The sequence below is a fragment of the Leptodactylus fuscus genome, chromosome 5 (assembly GCF_031893055.1).
Source record: "Leptodactylus fuscus isolate aLepFus1 chromosome 5, aLepFus1.hap2, whole genome shotgun sequence".
In the NCBI taxonomy this organism is placed as follows: Eukaryota; Metazoa; Chordata; class Amphibia; order Anura; family Leptodactylidae; genus Leptodactylus; species Leptodactylus fuscus.
In genome coordinates, this window is record NC_134269.1 from 31,115,153 (window position 1) to 31,136,908 (window position 21,756).

The 21,756-nt window shown below is 42.8% G+C and overlaps 1 protein-coding gene across 2 annotated transcripts in view; it reads right to left on the reverse strand.

Moving 5' to 3' along the window:
* Positions 1–4,734: 4,734 nt before the first annotated feature.
* Positions 4,735–21,756, reverse strand: part of PLEKHA2 (pleckstrin homology domain containing A2) — a 47,298-nt gene continuing 30,276 nt past the window's right edge. For both annotated transcript variants that reach the window (XM_075272864.1, XM_075272865.1), the window contains exons 8-12: positions 16,876–16,944; positions 15,955–16,025; positions 10,188–10,251; positions 7,610–7,687; positions 4,735–5,441 (exon numbers count right to left, since the gene is read on the reverse strand). In XM_075272864.1, coding sequence (XP_075128965.1) covers positions 5,127–5,441; positions 7,610–7,687; positions 10,188–10,251; positions 15,955–16,025; positions 16,876–16,944 — 597 coding nt within the window. In that variant the 3' untranslated portion in view covers positions 4,735–5,126. The remainder of the gene's footprint in view (positions 5,442–7,609; positions 7,688–10,187; positions 10,252–15,954; positions 16,026–16,875; positions 16,945–21,756) is intronic.

The following is a 21,756-nucleotide window of genomic DNA, read 5'->3' on the forward strand; positions in this document are numbered from 1 at the left end:
TTACTTACTGAACCCTTCTCCTACTCAAGGCCTCCTGCGCTTCCCCTTCTGCAGAAACAGAGACAGCTGTGAGCAAGTGCGGGGATGGGTAAGTAAGGCTGATTCCACACGAACCCCACAAACGGTGCTATCATTATACTCTGGGGTCTTTGCAGACCCCAGAGTATAATGGGCAGAGGGCCAGGGGAGGTGAGGGAAAATAAAAAAACAGTGTTACTTACCTCTCCTGTGCTCTGGCAGTCTGCGGACCACTTTGGTAATGTCCCAAACGTTACATGGATCAGGCCGTCATCCTGGCTCTTGTGATGTCTGGTCCAACAATGAAGAAGTCAAAAGTAACGGGGAGTGTGCCGGAGCTAGGGAGAGGTAAGTAACAGTGTAATAACAGGTAATAACATTCAGTCTCGTGCTGGCGCCTTCTTGCCAGGAGTCCTAGGCCTGTGACCACTGAGACCAATTAGGTACAGGAGGTAGAGGATTTGCAAAAAGGAGGTGTCACCATGAGACCATACAGACACTGGTGGGGGCGATTGGGGTGCTGGGGACAGGTGAGTACACTAAATTTTACACCTCCCTGGATCCACATGGGTTGCACAAATAAGTGGGCCTATTTGTTTTTTTTATAGCCTCTTCATTGGTCCCCCTTACTGTGTGGGGGCATTAAGGGGAATAGTAAAGGGGTTGTCCAGGTTTAATGTTTTTTTATGGCCTATCCTCAGGATACGCCATAAGTACCTGATTAATAGGGGCTGACGGAAGCAGAAAGCTCCATCCCCTGTATAGCGGCTATTAGCAAATTGCCCATTCAGGATTCACAGGTATGGGAGCAAAAGGAGTCTTAAACATCAGAAACTTCACTGGTTACAAGCACCGTTTGCATACACGACTCTTAAAGTCTTTCTTAAAGGAACTGACCATTATAAAGAATACCCTTTGTTAGAAGGATCCCTGTTGCTAGTTACTCAAAAATTGTAGGAGAATCTGAATGCAAGTACTCACTTTACCTACACTGCCTCCATAGGGGCGATGAAGTATTACATGATATCCATTAAAATTAAATGGGTGCCTGTGTAATGCCTGGACATGCTGGGTTCTCCGTTGAGAGAAGACACTCTTTGTATGCCCAGGTAGTCTACTCTATGATGGAAGTGCCATGGCATTTAAAAATGGGTTTCCTGAGGCTAGGTTCATATCTGAATCTCTGTTGGAGAGCCCAAGAAAACCTGCACAGAGGACTTTTTCTCCACCATTGACGGTCTCTGGACGGACCCCTTTATAGTCGAGCCAAAGATATTGTAAAAGGTTTATACCTAGCATAGATAGCGAAGCTGAATAGAATAATTCCACCGCATCCATCAGATGTCCCATCACAGGTGCCACCACCCTGAAGTGAAGACATATGAACTGAGGATGAAGGGAAAAATAAACTCTGAGAAGTGTCAAAATCCAGCTGAATAATTCATTTTGTGCGGTAAAGGTCACAGCGTGCAGCCCGACAACATTTTTGTGATGTCATTCAAAGCAGAGACCGTCATTATAAGAAATTACATTTTATTATTCCTCATTGGGCTGCGGCCCAGCAAATTAAAGGGCATGAGCGAGCAAAGCCATTAATAACCGGCAGAATCCAAATACTGTGCTGTTTGTCTGCTGTCCGCACGTCTGATGTGACAAATATCTGTAGGAAGGCTTAAATTTGTAAGATGGTTGGTGTTCTCAGATGTCAGGATTAAGGAGGTGACATAATTTGACTTCTTGTAATTAATCTTTATGTGTCGGGAAAGATCAAATATTTTCACTATAAGACCAGTGCCAAGAGGACAAGGCCGTGCAGACTCACCCCGGCATGTTAACCCAGAACAACCTATGGAGTTTTGTTCTGTTCTTGCCAGATCTGCAGGCAATTCCTTTGTGTTTGAATGGCGGCCAAGGCCAGAAGAATATCTTTGTATGATAATATGCCAATATAACTGAGAAGCGACGTGTATGAGAAGGAGGTGGAGAGCTCCTCTGGTTATTAAACGTGTAAAATCTACTTAAGCCGCTTCATTCATCTTGAGTACCGACTGTGTGTAGAATAAGTAGACAGTTCTCCATTGTTAAGGGGTTGTCCAATTATGAACACTTATTCCATAACCAACAGAACAGGGGATACGTATCTGAGCGCTGAGGGCCCAATTAACGGGTCCCCCAGTGATCAAGGGGATGGAGGAACAAAAGTCCCCCTAAAACTTCCTTTTAGAGGAGCACCACCGCTCTTGCATGAGCAGAGATACCATTCACTTCTAAGGGGCTGCCAGGACACACAGGCCCACTGACGTTCCACACAAGCCTTCACAAGAAGGCTTTAGGGGGACTTTCAGTCCCCTGTCCTTCTGATCACTGGGGGACCCGGCAATCGGAACCCCAGAGATCGGACACTTATCCCTTGTCCTGTTGATAAAGGTTAAGTGTCCATAACAGAACAACTCCTTCGAGGGTTGTCCAGTCTCCAAGGTTTCTACATCTTTGAATCTGTAGGGTGGCGTATTCTTAAAGGGGTTCTCCCATCTCAGTCTTTCACCAGCCTGCCTGCAGTGTCTGCTTCTCACTTCCTGTATTTCTCCTTCCTCCCTCCTGCAAAACGGCCGGAAAAGTCTCACAACACTTGTGCAGATCAGATAATATGCAGATGCTTGTACAGAATGGACTCAGTGTTATCTGTGTGTTCACAAACAGAGATAATAGACCAGGCTTTATCAGTAAGCTTCAATTAGCTGAATCGGGCAAGAGCGGTGAGTGAGTCCTATAGGTCTGTGGTTATAGAAATGCTGTGTAAACAATGGGAGAATAAATTCACACAGCAGGCAAACAAAGCAGAATTTCTAAAGCAATATATTTAGGAAAAGTCTGTAATTTACATAAACTACAAGTATAGATAGAATCCTTGAGATAGGACAACCCCTTTAAAAGGAATGTGTTGTCAATTTTTCTTATGTGTTAAAATTAGATTTATCCCTTTATTCTAAAGTGTTTTTATTTTCAGATGGTAGCTTTTTTTTTCATTCTATTTTGCGTGAATGATTATGAGGGCGGCCATCTTGCCTTAGCTTTTTCTCTGCTCTGTTAACCTTAAGGGAGCCTTCACACGGAGTAACGCCGGGCTCAATGTGTGCTTATTTTTACTGGCGTAGAAATGCGAGGGTAGCGTTTACGGCGCGTTTACGCAGCGTTTTTTTTTACTATGAGCGTATACGCGGCGTTTGCGGAGTTACTCCAGCAGGTAATGACCTATTTAAAAATAAAAAATTTGCAACGGTAGTGGCTACCACCAGACCCCCTAATGTCCTGGGCTACCCCAGTAGTTATGACCCTGCTCATGTTATCTAAGCGTGGCTGGCTCCCAGGTGGAACAGGCCCCAGGCATAACTGTTTTACAGGCCAATAGCGCCTCCAGTGGGCACCATATGTAGACCATCTGCTCTCATCTACTAGTGGCAATAGGTACCACTGCATTCTCAGATATTTCTGACAAATCTCTCCATGTACTTCTTTCCAAGTAGTCGCCCAAACAGCTACCTGTCACGGTGTGGTGGCACAGTGCATACACCATACATCTCTCCCCATCACAACCAAGCAATTTCTGGACCTACTCCACTATCTCCCCTGAAGCACATACATGTCTATGGAAAGATCTCAGAACAGTCTATTATAAGAAACAGGCAAGCAATAATAAAGGATATATCTACAGTCCATGTGCTGCAAAGGGGGAATTTAGGATTTATCCTTGTAACACACTTGGTAGAGAACTCACTTGAGGAATCTAAGGAACTCTCCTGTCCTTTACTTTAAGGAGGCATTGACTTTTTTGGTCAGATTCTTAGGTTGTCAATGGACCACAAGAATATAGAAATATGCAAGACTTGAATGCTGAAGAAGCAATACCCTTATGACTGACTTTGTTTTGAAAAGGAACATGGAAAACTAGACAGAAGACATACAGCCCATGGCCTTCGGGTCAATCGGAGCAATCTCCACTGCCATTCTCTATAGACAGAGAACTACCGTATATACTCGAGTATAAGCCGAATTTTTTCAGCACCGATATAGATACCCTATATTCAGCCAGGCTGAATTCCAAGTGGGGAAAAAAAACTCAGTCCTCAAGCTCAGGGAAGGGGCAGACAGACAACCAAAACACCCCCTCCCCTTCCCCAGCAGCTACTGCACCCAAAAACTCCGACCATTTTAATTTTTGAAGTTTTCCAGTAGCTGCTGCATTTCCCCCCTCGGCTTATACTCGAGTCAATAAGTTTTCCCAGTTTTTTGTGGTAAAATTAGGGGCCTCGGCTTATAATCGGGTCGGCTTATACTCGAATATATACGGTAACTCATATGAACGGCACTGCAGGTCTATACAAAGAACCTTTGGTGACATGATCCTCATACACAGAGATCTATGGAGAAGGGAGGGGTGGAGTAGATTTATCCTTCTGGCTGGTTACAGGGATTATCTGGTTTCTAGCATTAATATTCCACCCCCAGGGAACATAGTCTCCATTCCTGCACTTGGTCATCATGGACCACCATCATTCAATAGGCTTCTCCTGCAGGACCACCAGTGATCTTAACACCCCTCCCAACATTGGACCACCACGGATAAGGCACCTAATATACCACATGCCACCAGATATCAGAGGTATAATGTAAAATACACAAAAATATAACAACATTTCTTCTTTTTATTTTTGTATTCACATTTTCTGTACTATACATGATGTAACATTAATGTCAAGGAAACGACAAGACATATCAAGATAAACACATCAATGTGCTTTATGTAATACAAAGATGTCTTCTCCTGATATGAGCCATTCTGGACATGGTTAGGACCTGGGCTATATAAATGGCCACCTATTATTTATGATATGGAGTTGAAACAAAAAGATTAGAAAATTTCACAGTCAAGCGCCAAGACCATGGCAGTAAGAAAGCAATGAAGCATTGCAGGTAGAATCTCGTCAAATAACAACAACAACAACAAATACTGCATGATAGTTCATCCGCCATGTAATAAACATAGAGTCTGTAGATGTGGCAGCCATCTTGTCTCTTTCGTAGACTAGCTATGTGAAGCTGAGTCTTGGTTACACATCTGAAGTGCGGATGTTTATGTTATCTAGATCAAATAGAAATGGGTCATCTCGTAAGCGCTGGGGTTCAGACATGTGCCTGGCTCGTACACCAAATTCACTCTCCGCAGATCTCCCCAAGGTCACATCTCCGACTGACTCTGTTTCACATTTTGGCACTGGAGTCCAAGGCTGCCATGATGATTTAATGGACATTGATTTTCCCAGGGACCGTTTGACATCGCACGGTGGTAGAGAGTGGACTGAGGAGGTTGGGGTAGGGGATGTAACAGAGGTACGGTTTAATGACATGGTACGTCCAAAGGCGTCCTGTGGAGAGGAAAGAAGATGGAGATTAGTTGTTTGTGATCCAACACAGAACCAGAACATAGGTAACTGCGAAAAGATCCCGGTCACACTGGATCTCCTAAGTGGATTAGCCTCACCTAAGGGTATATGGACCATAATGCCTTTCTAACAAGTCTACCCAACCAACATGGATGGTCTTAAATGAATTAAGATGCAAAGAAATTGTGACTTTTTTTGTTCTCATCATATATGAGAAGGTGACATGCGTGTAGTCCAGAGCGGATCTTGAGTAGGCCTCAGCCACGGTGTGTGTCCTGGGCTCATTACCGAGCCATAAAAGGCTGCAATGCTTAAACTTTAGGGGAGATCCTGGGAGCGAGAGGAGGAACCTGCGTCTGTCCTGACACTGAGAGTCTGGTGAGACCATACTGTGCTATTTTGTTTGTTCGTATGGTTGGTAGTAAGCCACATGTATAGTTATCTTCATACTGTTTAGTTAGTGCTCGGACGAGCAGGGCTTTGTCATTTTTGCCTGAATTTAAGGCTGTATTTTACTTTGCTTATTTTATACCTGAAATGAAGGTTTATTTATTTTGCTGTTTTTTCTAAATAAACCTGTTTGTACCAGATTTTGTGTCCCTGTCTCTGAATGGTCGGGTCCACACCATTGCTGATACCGAGCTACCTTCCCCACACATCCTTTAAGGCAGCTAGCATAAATGATGCCTGAAAACTATGAGCTGTGCACCGGTGCAGGAGATTTGAAGATGGGCACAGAAGACACCTATCTTCAAAAATCTCCACCAGTTTTTTTGGCCTCCATCAATATAACATATATGTTTATAGGTGTGAACATACAATTCAGGCACAGTGGCAAAGCACCTGGAAAGGGGGAAAACATACCAAAAAATTTTATATAGTTGTATATTGTCATTTAGAATGTTATATAGGTCTATATAATTTATGGAACATACATCAGAATAAATCTATATTATAATACTATATCTAGACAATTTTAAATTGAGCGATATCCCATTTTTAAGGGATATGTCAAAAACATCCCCAGGCATCCAGGCTGTGCCACCCGCTCTCTGGGCAGATTTATCGCCACCTCATATGATGACATGATATTAATCTGTCTTATATTCCAAGCATGAAATTGCAAAATGTTGTTTTCCTGCGTGGAGGAAAAACTAAATATAGTCTCTTGTGAAATCTCAGGCTTGTTTGGAAGTGTGAAGGAAAAACAGTGGAAGGACATTAAATATCCATGACACGTGTAAGAAAAAGTCTGTAATGTTTTAGATGTGCTATGTGACATTAGAGCTGGAAAGCCACAAAATTCTATATCTAACCAATATAGACCCCAAGAGATGACCCTATTCCATAGAACTGTGGGTGGTAACCGTACTGTGGCCCTAATATGAATGCTATAGTGTATAGAAATTGGCAGTATTTGGTGGTAGCCCAAGTGTCCACCATTTACCAACCACCGGCCTGCTTGACTATGATCTGGCATGCTCATATATCTCCATCTTCTCTTTCCAATATGGCACCGTTGGGATTTTTCCCTAGCCCCATTGTTCCTGAACAATCCTTGCTGTTAGTTTTAGTGTCTGATATGCTAACTAGACTCTCTAATGCCAAGTGGGTGGTGTCAGACAGGAGCAGGCAAAGGGCGTGATTCTGAGCTCCCACACTGTCCACTTCTGATTGGCGCTCACACCGCCTTGCATGCTATTGCCTGTAACCACCCACTTGACATAAGAGAGTCTAGTTAATATATCTGGCACCAAAACTAACTGCACTGATTACTCAAGAAAGGCGAGCGCTAGAGAAAAAATTTCAACTGCGATGGAATAAGTGAAGGGATTCCTATAAAATAGTGAAAAGATCAAAAGAATTGGTGAAGATATCTTTTCTTGTAAACAATGCCCTTTCTGATAAGCCACACCCCCTTGTCGGATGAACTATCTATGGTATAGATGGCTTTTTGTCACCTGAATTTGAGCTTTTGGAAAGGTAGGTGAGCAGTGACCTTTTATGTACTGTGGCTTATGAAGTACACATGGCTAAAACTTCTACAAGTCACATCCGCTAGTGACAAAGATGCTCCTCGTAGTAGGTGTTGCCTTCCATATATTGATGGTGATGAATACAGCAGATGACCATGGTACATTGGTACATACCCGACAGCGAGTCCTTAAGGTCTGAATGGCGGCATTGATGGCCTTTATCCAACTGTGCATCTCCTGAGGACTATCAGTCTGTGAAGAACAAGAGCACAAGATAGTAATAAGATATCTTCATTCCATACAAGCAGATATTAAACTCGATAATCACCACCAAATTCTGGGTAAGCACAAGTATTTTGCTACAGAAATTGGATATCAAACTGATCAGACTACACATAGAGTATGTTTGTAGTCTGTAACCATAGAGAGACATATGTGGGAAAATCATATACCAAACATAATCATTACCACCGAGTTCTGGGCTACGACTATTATATTGAAGTATATTATATTGTAGTAGTATATACCGGTATATTTGGCAGACAGTAATAAGACCAGACTACACATAGAGTATGTTTGTGTAGTCTGTAACCATAGAGACACATATGTGTGAATTGTCTGCACAAAACGGAGAATTTATGTCAAGATTTAAATTTAATTTAAAGGGATTCTATCATAAGAATCTCATTATTACCTAAACCCATGTCGGAATAGCCTTAAGAAAGGCTATTCCTCCCCTACCTTTAGATGTCTTCTCCACGCCGCCGTTCGGTATATATTCTCAGTTTCTTCATTATGATAATGAGTTTTCTCGCAGCACTGGGGGCGGTCCCCAAAGCTCAAACAGCACTGGGGGCGGTCCATGTGCTGCGAGAAAACTCTCCAGCACCACCTTCTTCTTGTTCTTTGCCTCTTCTCTCCTGTTCGGCCATAGGAAAATGGCCAACTGTGCCCACTGCACATGTCCGTTGGCTATTTTCCTACAAAGTTTTCTCGCAGCACATGGACTGTCCCCAGTGCTGTTTGAGCGTTAGGGACCGCCCCCAGTGCTGCAAGAAAACTCATTACCATAATGAAGAAACCAGGAATATATACCAAATGGTGGCGCGGAGAAGACTTCTAAAGGTAGGGGAAGAATAGCCTTTCTTAAAGCTATTCTGATGTGGGTTTAGCTAAAAATGTGTTTATAATGATAGAATCCCTTTAAAAAAAATTTTTCCTTTTATCCATACTACATCAATTACCAAAATATAGTTTTTCACGCTGCCCATACAAATAAATGGGTGGCTATGTAATATATAGGCATGCCAAGTCCACCAGAGTGATATCACCCATCTTAGTGGGTTGTCTTCTTGACGGGAAGAGGAGGAGAAAGCAGGGACTAACCATTTCATAGACCTGGGCGACCCTCTGTCTCTGATACTCAGCTGAACTCAAGTGGTAGAAGAAATGGGTGCGGAAGCTCATTTGGTTATTGGACCGAGCTACAAGATGGGGTCAGGAGCGTAGCTGGCGGACTTGCTAAAAAATAACACTTCTGATTTATTTGAATAAGATGTCATGCTTCTGGTCATGAAATCCCATCCGTCCCTGGCCTGCTGTCACAAAGAGCAACTCTGCAGGTTCTCCAACCATCTGACAAGGATCGAGGAGTCAACCAGGAGAAAGTCCATCATTCATAAAGAGGGTATTTGTGAGAGCGGTAAGCCAGGGCTGATGTCATCTAGATGTACGGAAAGGTCTCCTTATAGCAGTCACATTCTGTCATCAAAATCTTCCCGAAAATAATCAGGTAATGTGTCAAATGGAAGCTAAATAACCCATATTTCCATTGAACGTCTTTGGGCATAGCTTCTCGTCCAATAAAATCTGAGATGCCGCCAACATAAATGGACAATGTTACTTCTGAGAACTTCTCTGCTTGGCCGAGTCTAACCTGGGAGTTATTTCTGGACCTCTTACTGCACTTTATAATTTAAAGGAATCTGTCAAGACAGATAGAAAGTACCGACCATCTCTACATGCCAAAACTGAAGTGTTCCTTCAGCCTTCAACATAGTATGCACTTTGTCTTGGTCTTAATACGTTGACATTATCTTCTGTAGACCTATGAGCAACAAATCTGTGGGGGGCCCCAATCCACCTCCAGAACCAGGGGCCTAACAACTAACCATAGGGTTCTCCAGAAATACTTGGTATGGGGCCACCATGTCTAACTTCTGCAGCAAGTTCAGACCCTACGTTGTTAGACCCTACGCACGTCCAATTCTGGAACCGAGAACCCACTTGACCCTGTATCACAAGCCCACTTCACGTTCCCTGTCCACTGAAATCGGAATTCACAAAATTTGGCTTTTACTATCTAACAAAAAATGTGACAGGTGGGTCAGGACCTCCAGCAGAGGAGTACGTGGTCTGGTGGTGTCTTATGTGGCCTTGGGTCTCCGCAGGCATCAGGACTGTTGTCTACAATTTCCATGACTTCCCTTTGACTTCCTAGATCCCGGCCTATCCATCTATTCTAACACGGTGGTTCAGATTTACTAAGAAAAACGAACCAAAAACGTGGCCTCCGATTTATGATGTGTTTCTGGCACTTTTTCCACCTTCCCTGACAGCTTTCATAGGTGACAAAAATAAGTGGCACGGCTAAGAGGAGTCATAAAATTTAGTAACACCGTGCGCCATGCAGACCTTTACAGATCATTGGCAGATAAAACATCATGACATTCAATGAATGAGAAATATTTACCTGGATGTAGAAAGTCCTGGGGGCCGTAATAACCTCAAACAGATTGTCTCGCATCAGCAAATCCCTGCCAAGACACCAAAATAACACTTAGCAGACACCAAAGGCCATGACAGAAGCTTCATACAGGACATAGGTAACAGCACGCATTTACAAGCTTGTGTGTTGCTCCACTTTACCCAGGGCCACCGTCACAACAGTACAAATGGTACTAGTCCATTCAGGGGCCCAGCTAAATAAGGGGCCTGCTGACTTGTCAAACATCCTCCAGGGCCACCATCAGAGCAGTACAGGTGGCACTAGTCCATTCAGGGGCCCAGCTAAATAAGGAGCCTGCTGATTTGTCAAACATCCTCCAGGGCCACCATCAGGTGGTACTAGTCCATTCAGGAACCTAGCCAAATAACAGACCTGCTAAATTGTCCATCATCACTGCGCCCTCCTCCAGGGTCACCATCAGAGCAGCACAGGTGATACTAGTCCATTCAAGGGCCCAGCTAAATAAGGGGCCTGCTGATTTGTCCACCATCACTGCGCCCTCCTCCAGGGTCACCATCAGGTGGTACTAGTCCATTCAGGATCCTAGCCAAATAAGAGACCTGCTAAATTGTCCACCATCACTGCACCCTCCTCCAGGGCCACCATCAGAGTAGTAATGATGGACATAGTTCCTTTAGGGGGCCACCCAAGTCCATCACCACTGTGCCTTTTCCTGGGTCAACCATCAGAGGGATACAGGTGGTACTAGCCCATTCCATGGCCTAGTCATATAAACAGTCTACTGAATTGTTCACCACCACAAATTGCCAACAGTCCGAATTTGCCAGGATTGTTCTATATTCTCTCTAACAATCCTGGCAAGTTTGGCTTCTCCTGGACTGTCAATGGGAACTTAGATGTCATAAATTTTACCAAGGAAAAGTTGGCATGTGTGCATGCTGCTAGTACTGATATTCTGGCTGCCAACAGTCACCACTAGGTGGCATATAGAAGCTTATCCTGAAGCCATGAGTGAGTAGAGTGTAAGCTATATATACATCTGTATGCCCTAAGCGCCTCCTAGTGGTGGTTACACGAATCTATATGATATAAAAGCAATAAGCAGAGACCTGTGTAAATAACTGAAACAGAATGTTGGGGACATTGTCCCCTTTTGATACCATAGGTTACCAGAGATACACCAAATAAAGAGGAAAAACACTTTATAGAATCTGTACTTAGAAGGGTCCTACAACAAAAAGGTGATCCGAAAGTGTTGCCCATTTATCAGGCGTAATATGTTGGGTAACTTGATAGTAGACAGCGCCACCATAGGGGAGATCAAGTACTACATAGTGTTTATTGAAATAAATGGTCTGTCTGTGTCATACAGGACAGGTCGGGTCCTCCAGGGTGAGAGATTCTCTTAGTAACAGCATTATTTATTCATAGCATATGGCAGTGTTATTTATGTGTACTGTGTGGCAATGGGTATGTATGTGTACTGTGTAATAGTATTAGTTATGTGTACTATATAGAGGCAGTTATTTATATGTACTGTGTGATAGCATTACTTATACATACGTATGGCAGCAGATATTTATATGTACTGAGTAGTGACAGTATTCATGCATACAGTATGGCAGCAGATATGTATGTATACTGTGTAATAACATAACTTTTACATGCAGTGTGGCAGCATATATATATATATATATATATATATATATATATATATATATATATACCGTATATGCTGTGTAGTGCCATTACTTTTATGTAAATACATACCAAATGGTAGCAAATATTTATGTAGACTGTATGTATATGTATACATATATGTACTATACGACAGCATTAACAGTACAGACCGTGTTTATGTATGTATTTGTCTTTATATATAATCATACCTGAAAAACTAACCAATGTGAATCCTCCTTAAAGCTTGTATAGGCAGTATATACACGCCTGTCTATAGCCTACCTATATACAGTATATAAACACATGACTGCCCTTTGTGCCAGTCCTCATCCATGTGCTCAGCTAGACGTGACCTCATTAAGATGGGAAGTAATTACGATGTTCCAGCAATTAGGTTTACCAGCTGATACATGATGGCTGTCCAGATGTTGGGAACAGTCCGCATGGCTGTATGTGCCATGCACACATTTCCACCACCCACATCTACGCCTCACGTCAGACTGGTAGTCACCGGGCAGCTCCGCAGACACAGTTTTAGTGTCTACTAGCTGGAATGGCTTTCTATGCTGCTGTATTATCATCACTACTCTGTAGAGATCTTAGGAAAGCATTTACAGACCTCACATGTCATGTTCCCTGTGTACGAGCTGTTCTTAGAGGGCTATATAAAGTATACGCCAAGGTTTTCTGGGTAATACCACAACCTGCCATAAGCTCCCTCTAATGGTAGAGAATGTGACTGTAATGAGTGTATATATATATATATATATATATATATATATATATATATATATATATATATATATATGAGATATTTGGGAGTCTGACACCAGACAACCCCACCGTTCAGCTATTCTGAGCAGCAGGAAGCAGACAGCTCCATTCTCTGTGTAGTGGCCAAACCAGGACACTGCAGCTTCACTTCCATTCAAGTAAATGGGAGCTGATCTGCAATACCTGATCTGACCACTACACAGAGAACAGCACTGTTTGCTTCCTGCTCTGTTTTCTGTATCAGCTGCTGAGAATAGTTAATCGGTGGGGATGTCTGGAGTCCTCCCGATCTGATATTGATGCCCTAGCTGTCTAGTTCTGGCACATGTGCAGAGCGATGATAAAGCTGAGACAAGGATTCCCTTCTTCGCTGTGCATGCGTCACAACTAAAAGACATTGGTGCATGTCCAAGATCCTGGCCAGGCTAATGATGACGTACCCTGCCCTTGGATTAACACATAGGCTTCTTTTTATCCCAGTAAATGACATGGCTTCACAACTGTTATGAATTTATGTTCACATACTATATTACACTGCTCTTGCAGCAGCCTTATCTCAGGTCCCAGGTCTTTTATCTCTCTGTGTAAACACACACTAACCCTCAGTGGATTCTGTACATACATTTGCATATTATCTGATCTGCTCCAGACAGCATGCTGACACACTGGATAGGAAAACACCTTTAATCCAGTTTGCTCCTTTTAAACATGCCAGGAAAAAGAAAATCTAATTTGTTGCAAAATTCTAAAACAACGAGAGCTATGAAGAAGCCAGAAGTCACAGAGTTCTCCTCAAGCGGAGCTGACAGAGATCATCGACACCAACAACACACTCATTATATTGTGTCCCAGTGAGCTACTGAGATGCCGAAACAATCACAGGCACAGCGCGAGGAACGAGTTTAGCAGCAACGCCGGAACAGTTATATATATATATATATATATATATATATAAAACAATGTTTCTCAATACAGTACATATTATTGTCCTGTTCAAAGACTATGGTGATATTCAAGGGTCATCCTGTATTATGGTGTTAGCAAGTCGAGCGATGCTGAATATTCACACAATTAACTAGCCTGCTTGTTGATGGTTTCCAAGTATCAGCGTTTTTAGTTTAAGTGAAAAAAAAAACAAACAAGCTAAAAAAAAACCCAAAACAAACAAAAATAATCCTAAAAAGTGCTGGATACTTTAGTAGCTATATTGCTAGGTTTAACCTATACTGACTTCAGACCCTTACTCAAATCTGATATATTAAAAGATAATTCTTCATATATACAGTATTATACGTGTGTGTGTGTGTGTATATATATATATATATATATATATATATATATATATATATATATATATATATTCCCTGTAAAGAATAAATCATATGCAGCCCATGTCCTGGAGATTGGAGAAAATGAATGATTTATTGTATGAAACTTGTCGCTGGAAAAAAAAAAGTGATAGCTACATGTAATTTTCAGAATTTGCCACCAGGGGGAGCTGATTTTTAAGTAATTAAAATATCTCCTGCTAGATCTTGTGAATTGAAGCACACTGACAGGATGTAAAGTGAAATGTGCTGTTTGTACGAGGGTAGTCGTGCAGAGCATCGCGGTGACATGGCTTCCGCAGGCTGTTACATATGACTATGTTGGAAATAAGATATGACTATTATTAAACGTGGACGTGCGCAGGTTTTATGTAACTGGAGGGTCGGCCATCAGAATAGGACCTTCAGGCCTACTCTGTATTCATGTATTAAAGGGGTTAAACATTTACGGTATATCCTAGCAGCCCGGCGCCTCACTGAATTCAATGAGAGAGGAAAATATAGTAGTAAAATATAAAATAAAATTGTGTAAAATTATGGCATATCCTAGTATTCAATTTCCCCATTGAATTCGAAAGGAGAGGAAAAATTTTAAAAAAATAAAATACTAATGTTACATAAAAATGGGACCCAGTTTAAAAAAATATATTTTAGTGGCATTTTGTGGTAGTAAAAAATTTTTTTTTTAAATTTTATAAAATTGTAAAAAACACTCAAGCTAAAAACTGTAAAATACTAATATTAAAATGGCACAATATCAAATCCCTGCGTGTCTCGTAAAAATAAAGCAAAACAGTCTCGATAGCTAAAAGGAAAAATTTCAATCCCGCATAATCTACAAGATAAAAAAAAATCAAAGCTAGTCGGAGTATATAATGGCCCAGCCTTGAACTGGTTAAAAATCTGCGATGTCCAGTATATACTATAGCCATAAAGAAATAGTAACATCCATCAACCGCAAAAAAACAGCTTGCTGATGGTTTCCAGATAGCAACAGATTTAGAAGAAACTGGAAGAAAAGCAAAGCCAGCATAAGATATAGAGAAGATATCGCACGCCGATGAAAGATTAGATGCTGACTACACAGACAATCCAAGGCTGAGATAAAGATGGTTGGGCTGATAAGTCTGTGATACACGGACATACGGTACATAGAGGATATTATATATACGTAGATCTGCGCCCGCCGTGTAGATGCTGTGACAGATACTGGGTGACATGATGTGATAGGACTGATAACGGGGTCACGGGTTGGACATTAGGTGTGGCTGAGCGGTCTAGCACATTGCTGATGGTTGGGAGTGTGAGGGGTGCAGAGAGGTAAGGAAGCTCAGAGAGAGACATCCTGTGTGCTGCGGTTTCCTCTGGTGTCACAGCTGCGCCGCTCTCTGCAGGGGATCAGCACAATGTCATCTGAATCAATCTCATGATTTGTTAACATCTACAATGTGTATCTAGAGATAAGCGAGCAGAGTGCACAGCGGGGGGAGCAGAGGCCCAACCTGAGCCCAATGTGATCTCTATAGCAGGGCCTACTAGGTGTCACTTATAGTAACGCTGTCCGCCTGGGTGCAGTCGCTACCGTACCTCTGCACCCCTGTACCAAATATGTTCGGGGGCCAGATAGAAGAAAGCATGTGTTTGCCAGGACAGACCCTATTTTTCTGCAATAGTCATTGAAAATTCAAGCAATCCCACCAGAAAAGGGCGGGAAAAACGGGTCTCCAGTTTAGGGCTAGTTCCCGGTGGATCGGGTAGATCTACGTTTTTGCTTATTTTATCAACTTGCGTCAGAATCAGCGCTGAAAAATAAGCCTCCCATAGATTTCAATGGGTTCCGCACGGAAAACGGAACGAGTCTTTTTTTTTTAGCGCTGATTCTGACATGGATTCCACACCAACTTCCTCCATGTGAATGGACGCTTAGATAGACTCAACCTCAAACAGAAATCTGCCGGTCTTAAGACGATGAGATAGTCATTACTTACCCCGATTTAACAAGACATTCGTGCGTCTTTAAAATATCTCTAAGATGTATACAACGCAGAGGCTCCCGATCCTATAGAGAACAGAAAAAGAATTAGGAAAGGTATCTACAGAACCCAAACAGATAACGTCATCCTTGTAAGTTGTCCATAAAGGTCACATTCCATCTCTCTTAGTAGGAGTATAAATATGGCAGGTCTGAGGGCCTTCAGTAGGTATCAAGCTGCCATCAAAACCCATCAGCACTATGTCACAGAGGGAGTCGTCTTCTTCCAGCTAACCTCTTAGATGCTGCCATCGCTATTAATCACGGCTTCTAAGAGGTTGAGAAGTCAAAAGTTACCTCAGAAACTGTCCGTACACCCCAGTTTCTGAAGCTGCATCATTGCGGAGCTGTAAATGTGTGGTGGCTTGTGGGAACACAATACATATATTGCATGGGACTTGAAGGGGTAACTTTTTTAAGCTGGCCTCCAGGAGACCATGCAGGCTGCGGCAGGCACACCTCTCCTCAGTAAGGACCTATCCTATATAGGAGAATACTGACCTATGTCCTTATATCATGACATGGACATAAAACGCGTTGGTCACAGCCTCTTTTTTGTGACGTGACCAGTACATAAAGTGTCACATATGATATAAATGAGATCTCGGGGACCCGAAAGACGGAGACCCTGATAAGTGGTCAAAAGTGGTCAAAAGTGGTTACACATGGAAACCCATGGACCCGATTTTCGGCAGATTCTGCGGTGGAGACTCCAACACAGACCACAAGTGACCGCCACATTCGCAGGTCCCGCTTCCCTTCCCATATTCCTATTGGCATCGCATACAACATTTTTTATTCAGCAGGGGGCGACATCGTGCAAAGGAAAAAAACATCTGCATTAGGTTTACTTTACCCGAATGCAAGAAGGAATTACCGTTTCACATTTGTAGTAGCTAATATTAAAATTGCTCAGGACAAAGAATCTTCTCTTCCAGTTTTTCCTCTGTAAAATAAAAGGTTTTACATTTTAATTCCTAAACAAATATTTTTAAGCAACATTTAATTCCAGGGGTTGAATCTATATAAAACGATAAGTAAATGTATAAATACTTTGTAAATTTACTGATTTAGAATTTCTTATTTCTGTTGTCACATGGTTACTCATTCAAGGCTAAGGTGGAGGAACATGTTGTGGAAATGCAGCTTTTTTTGTTGCAGATTTTGCTGTGATTTTTTGAGCCAAGGCCAAGAGTGGCTACAAAAGGAATGGGAAGTATATATAAAGTTCTTATACTTCTCGTTTCTGCTCAATCCACTGGTTTGGGCTCAAAAATCTGCAGCAAAATCTGCAAAAACCCCCAAAAACTGCATTTCCGCAAAGTGGGGCCTCAGGTTTTGGAAAATCGAGGCATGTCCGTGCTGCGCATAGTGGTCATGGGATTCAATTGAAACTCCAACAGACACCCGGTGGACTCTATTATAGTCTATGGGCTCTGCAGGTGTCCGTGGAGGCACATAACTGGTGTTTTAGCAGATGAGTTCTACATCATTCGTATCTGCTGGGGGATCTGAACAATGCGAACCTAGCCTAAGAGTGTAGTTTCCTGTAAATTTGATATTTGTTTAAAGGTATGACCCTGTAGTAGTTGGTCTTCTCCTCCCTAGGAGACCAACTCTTCCTATTAGAAGGGGTAGGAGAAACAAGGAGACTGATCCACAGCCACCACCAGGAATTTTGGGGCCCCATACACCCTAAGTGACTGCCCCCCCCCCACCCCGCGCCATTTTAACACTACTTTATTTTGTGACATACCAATTATGTATTACCTCCCAACTTTTGAAGAGTAGAAAGAGGGAGAAAATGTGCAACAAATTTAGCTCCGCCCACTTTTCTGTTGACTCCACCCATTCTCATTCATTTTCATGTGCTCCCACACAGTATAATCCTCCTACAGTCACCTGTAAATTATATGCCTCCCCTCCATCTCTCCCCCAGTTTCATATACACCCTTCCTCTGCCCCCAGTTTCATGTCCCCCTCTCCATCTCTGTCCCCAGTTTCATGCTGTTCTCCCCCTTTCAACTGCCCACAGTTTCATGTCCCCCCATCTCTGCCCCAGTGTCATGCCGTTCCCCCCCCATCTGCCCCAGTGTCATGTCATTCCCCCCTTCATCTGCCCCAGTGTCCATGCCATTCTCTCCCCACCCCCTTCATCTGCCCCAGTGTCATGCCATTCTCCCACTTCATCTGCCCCAGTGAAATGCCATTCTCCCCCCTTCATCTGCCCCAGTGTCATGCCATTCTCCCACTTCATCTGCCCCAGTGTAATGCCATTCTCCCCCCTCATCTGCCCCAGTGTAATGCCATTCTCCCCCCCTCATCTGCCCCAGTGTAATGGAATTCTCCTCCCTTCATCTGCCCCAGTGTAATGCCATTCTCCCCCCCTCATCTGCCCCAGTGTAATGTCATTCTCCCCCCCCTTCATCTGCCCCAATGTCATGCCATTCTCTCCCCACCCCCTTCATCTTCCACAGTGTCATGCCGTTTCCCCCCTCCCCTTCATTTGCCCCCCAGTTTCATGGGCCCCCTTCATTATGTTATGTTACACAAAACAAACACTTATTTACACTCACCCTTCCTTCCATCGCTCCCTCGCCGCTCCTCTCTCTGACGCTCCTCTCACTCCACTGACAGGTGTAAGCGCGATGTGACGTCATCACATCGTGCCTACACACGCCGAAGCCGGGCGCAGCATTAAAGCTGGAGCTGAGCTGAGCTCCTGCTTTAATCGCCTGTGTATTCAGCTCATCGGCGTCCGATGGACGCCGATGAGCTGAAATCGGGACAGGCAAGTGCCGGGGGGCCCCAAGAGGCTCTGTGGGCCCCGGCACTTGCCCGACTATATTACAGTGACACCGGCCCAGGGCACAATTGCTGCTGCGGGCGCCGGCCAAAACCGGGCCCCCCCCATTTTTCAATTTGGCCGGGCCCCTGACGCCAGTTGTGGTAATACTGGCCTATCGGCAGCCCTGTACACAGCCTTCGATATTCTGGAAGACCCCAGATCAGAGTTTGTTGTTCTGCAGTCAGGAGATGGGATTTATCCCTGCCCTTCTTGTAAAATCTACACCTGCGGCCTAAGAACTGTAGATAGTGTTGGCTTTGGAAGAGTGAGCAAGCACAGCAACTATTACTAAACCCATACCCTTCTGGCCTCCAGCACAATGACATCATCAGAGTGACATACGACATCATCAGAGACGTAACTTCAAGCTCCTGAATCCTAATGCAAACTCTGTAATAGGAAGAAGTGTATAGGTGTATAGCTTGTATAGCTATAGGGGTTCAGAATAGATCCATAAGGTCCCTTGGCCATCTACATCAGACCAAGCAAAGATCGCTCTGCACAGAAAACTAATGATTATGACTATGAAGTCTTCCTTCTTTCTTCTTCCGTTCCTTAGCTGCTATGGACTCCTAGTATATCTTCTCAGGTTAGGTGTGCCTACGTCTGTATATAGTGTGTATTATCCTGTATCTGTATTACTATGCTGCTGTAACATGCTGAAATTTCCCCACTGTGGGACTATTAAAGGATTATCTTATCTTATCTTAATAAGAGACCAGTATTATAAATGGCATATAGTAGATCAATATTGCACTGGGGCCCAGGAGCTTTCACTTGTGCCTGGAGTGACCCACCTACAAGGAGTAACTTAGAATTGCCTTCTTATTTGGAGTTACAAGGTGATATATATTGAGATATTACTATACGGTGGCATGTAAAGGCCATGATTATATACGGCACAGTAACACCTCTCCCGACGCCTTTATTTATAGCACACTGACACCTCTCACACCTCGATGATATAGGGCAGCACATCTCTCATTTTTTCCTTCCACAGTACCAGCTTTGTACCTTACTCAGCCCAATAACCACAAAACCCAAAGACAGGAAAGAAGGCAGGAAGGTTTGACATTAGACGCACCCTTCTAGAAGCCACAACTGACACTCGTCCCTTACTGTGATCTCTTACTATGAAACGTATATATCACATATACACCCCCGCAGATACAGTGCTGCCTACTTTTACAGGGAATCTGTCTGATGCAATTTGTGAAGGTTGAATAATAATGGCACTCCTTGTCATTGTGCGGTTTCTAGCATCTGGGATGGTCACGTAGGCTACAGTAAGAGGAAGATATAGTGGTACATTGTGCTAGACCTACTGTGCAATACCTATGGGATGTGTCATAACCAGAGAGAGTGGCCCAGATCTTCTCCAGACATGGCATCATTACAATCGTCACAGACTAAAGCTGTAGCATGGACCACAACAGGCCTCTGTTACAAGTTGAGCTCTATGTTTCCGAAAGCAAAAAAATGTTGTATTTATTTACAGCAAATGAGAAATCGTCAAAATAATAAAAAAGAAACCGTGTTGTCAGAACTCAAATAATGCAAAGAAAACAAGATCATGTTTGTTTAGAAACAACAATACTAATGTAACTCAGGAAGAGCACAAATCAATATTTGGTGGAATAACCAGGCTTACATTTTTGTGCTTCTCCCTCTATCATATAACCCTATATATCACAGAGCTCAGCTTCTCTCTCTATCATATAACCCTATATATCACAGAGCTCAGCTTCTCTCTCTATCATATAACCCTATATATCACAGAGCTCAGCTTCTCTCTCTATCATATAACCCTATATATCACAGAGCTCAGCTTCTCTCTCTATCATATAACCCTATATATCACAGAGCTCAGCTTCTCTCTCTATCATATAACCCTATATATCACAGAGCTCAGCTTCTCTCCTCTATCATATAACCCTATATATCACAGAGCTCAGCTTCTCTCTTCTATCATATAACCCTATATATCACAGAGCTCAGCTTCTCTCCTCTATCATATAACCCTATATATCACAGAGCTCAGCTTCTCTCCTCTATCATATAACCCTATATATCACAGAGCTCAGCTTCTCTCCTCTATCATATAACCCTATATATCACAGAGCTCAGCTTCTCTCCTCTATCATATAACCCTATATATCACAGAGCTCAGCTTCTCTCTTCCATCATATAACCCTATATATCACACAACTCAGCTTCTCTCTTCTATCATATAACCTATATATCACAGAGCTCAGCTTCTCTCCTCTATCATATAACCCTATATATCACAGAGCTCAGCTTCTCTCCTCTATCATATAACCTATATATCACAGAGCTCAGCTTCTCTCCTCTATCATATAACCCTATATATCACAGAGCTCAGCTTCTCTCCTCTATCATATAACCCTATATATCACAGAGCTCAGCTTCTCTCCTCTATCATATAACCCTATATATCACAGAGCTCAGCTTCTCTCCTCTATCATATAACCTATATATCACAGAGCTCAGCTTCTCTCCTCTATCATATAACCCTATATATCACAGAGCTCAGCTTCTCTCCTCTATCATATAACCCTATATATCACAGAGCTCAGCTTCTCTCCTCTATCATATAACACTATATATCACAGAGCTCAGCTTCTCTCCTCTATCATATAACCCTATATATCACAGAGCTCAGCTTCTCTCCTCTATCATATAACCCTATATATCACAGAGCTAAGCTTCTCTCTTCTATCATATAACCTATATATCACAGAGCTCAGCTTCTCTCCTCTATCATATAACCCTATATATCAGAGTTCAGCTTCTCTCTTCTATCATATAACCCTATATATCACAGAGCCTAGCTTCTCTCCTCTATCATATAACCCTATATATCGCAGAGCCTAGCTTCTCTCTTCTATC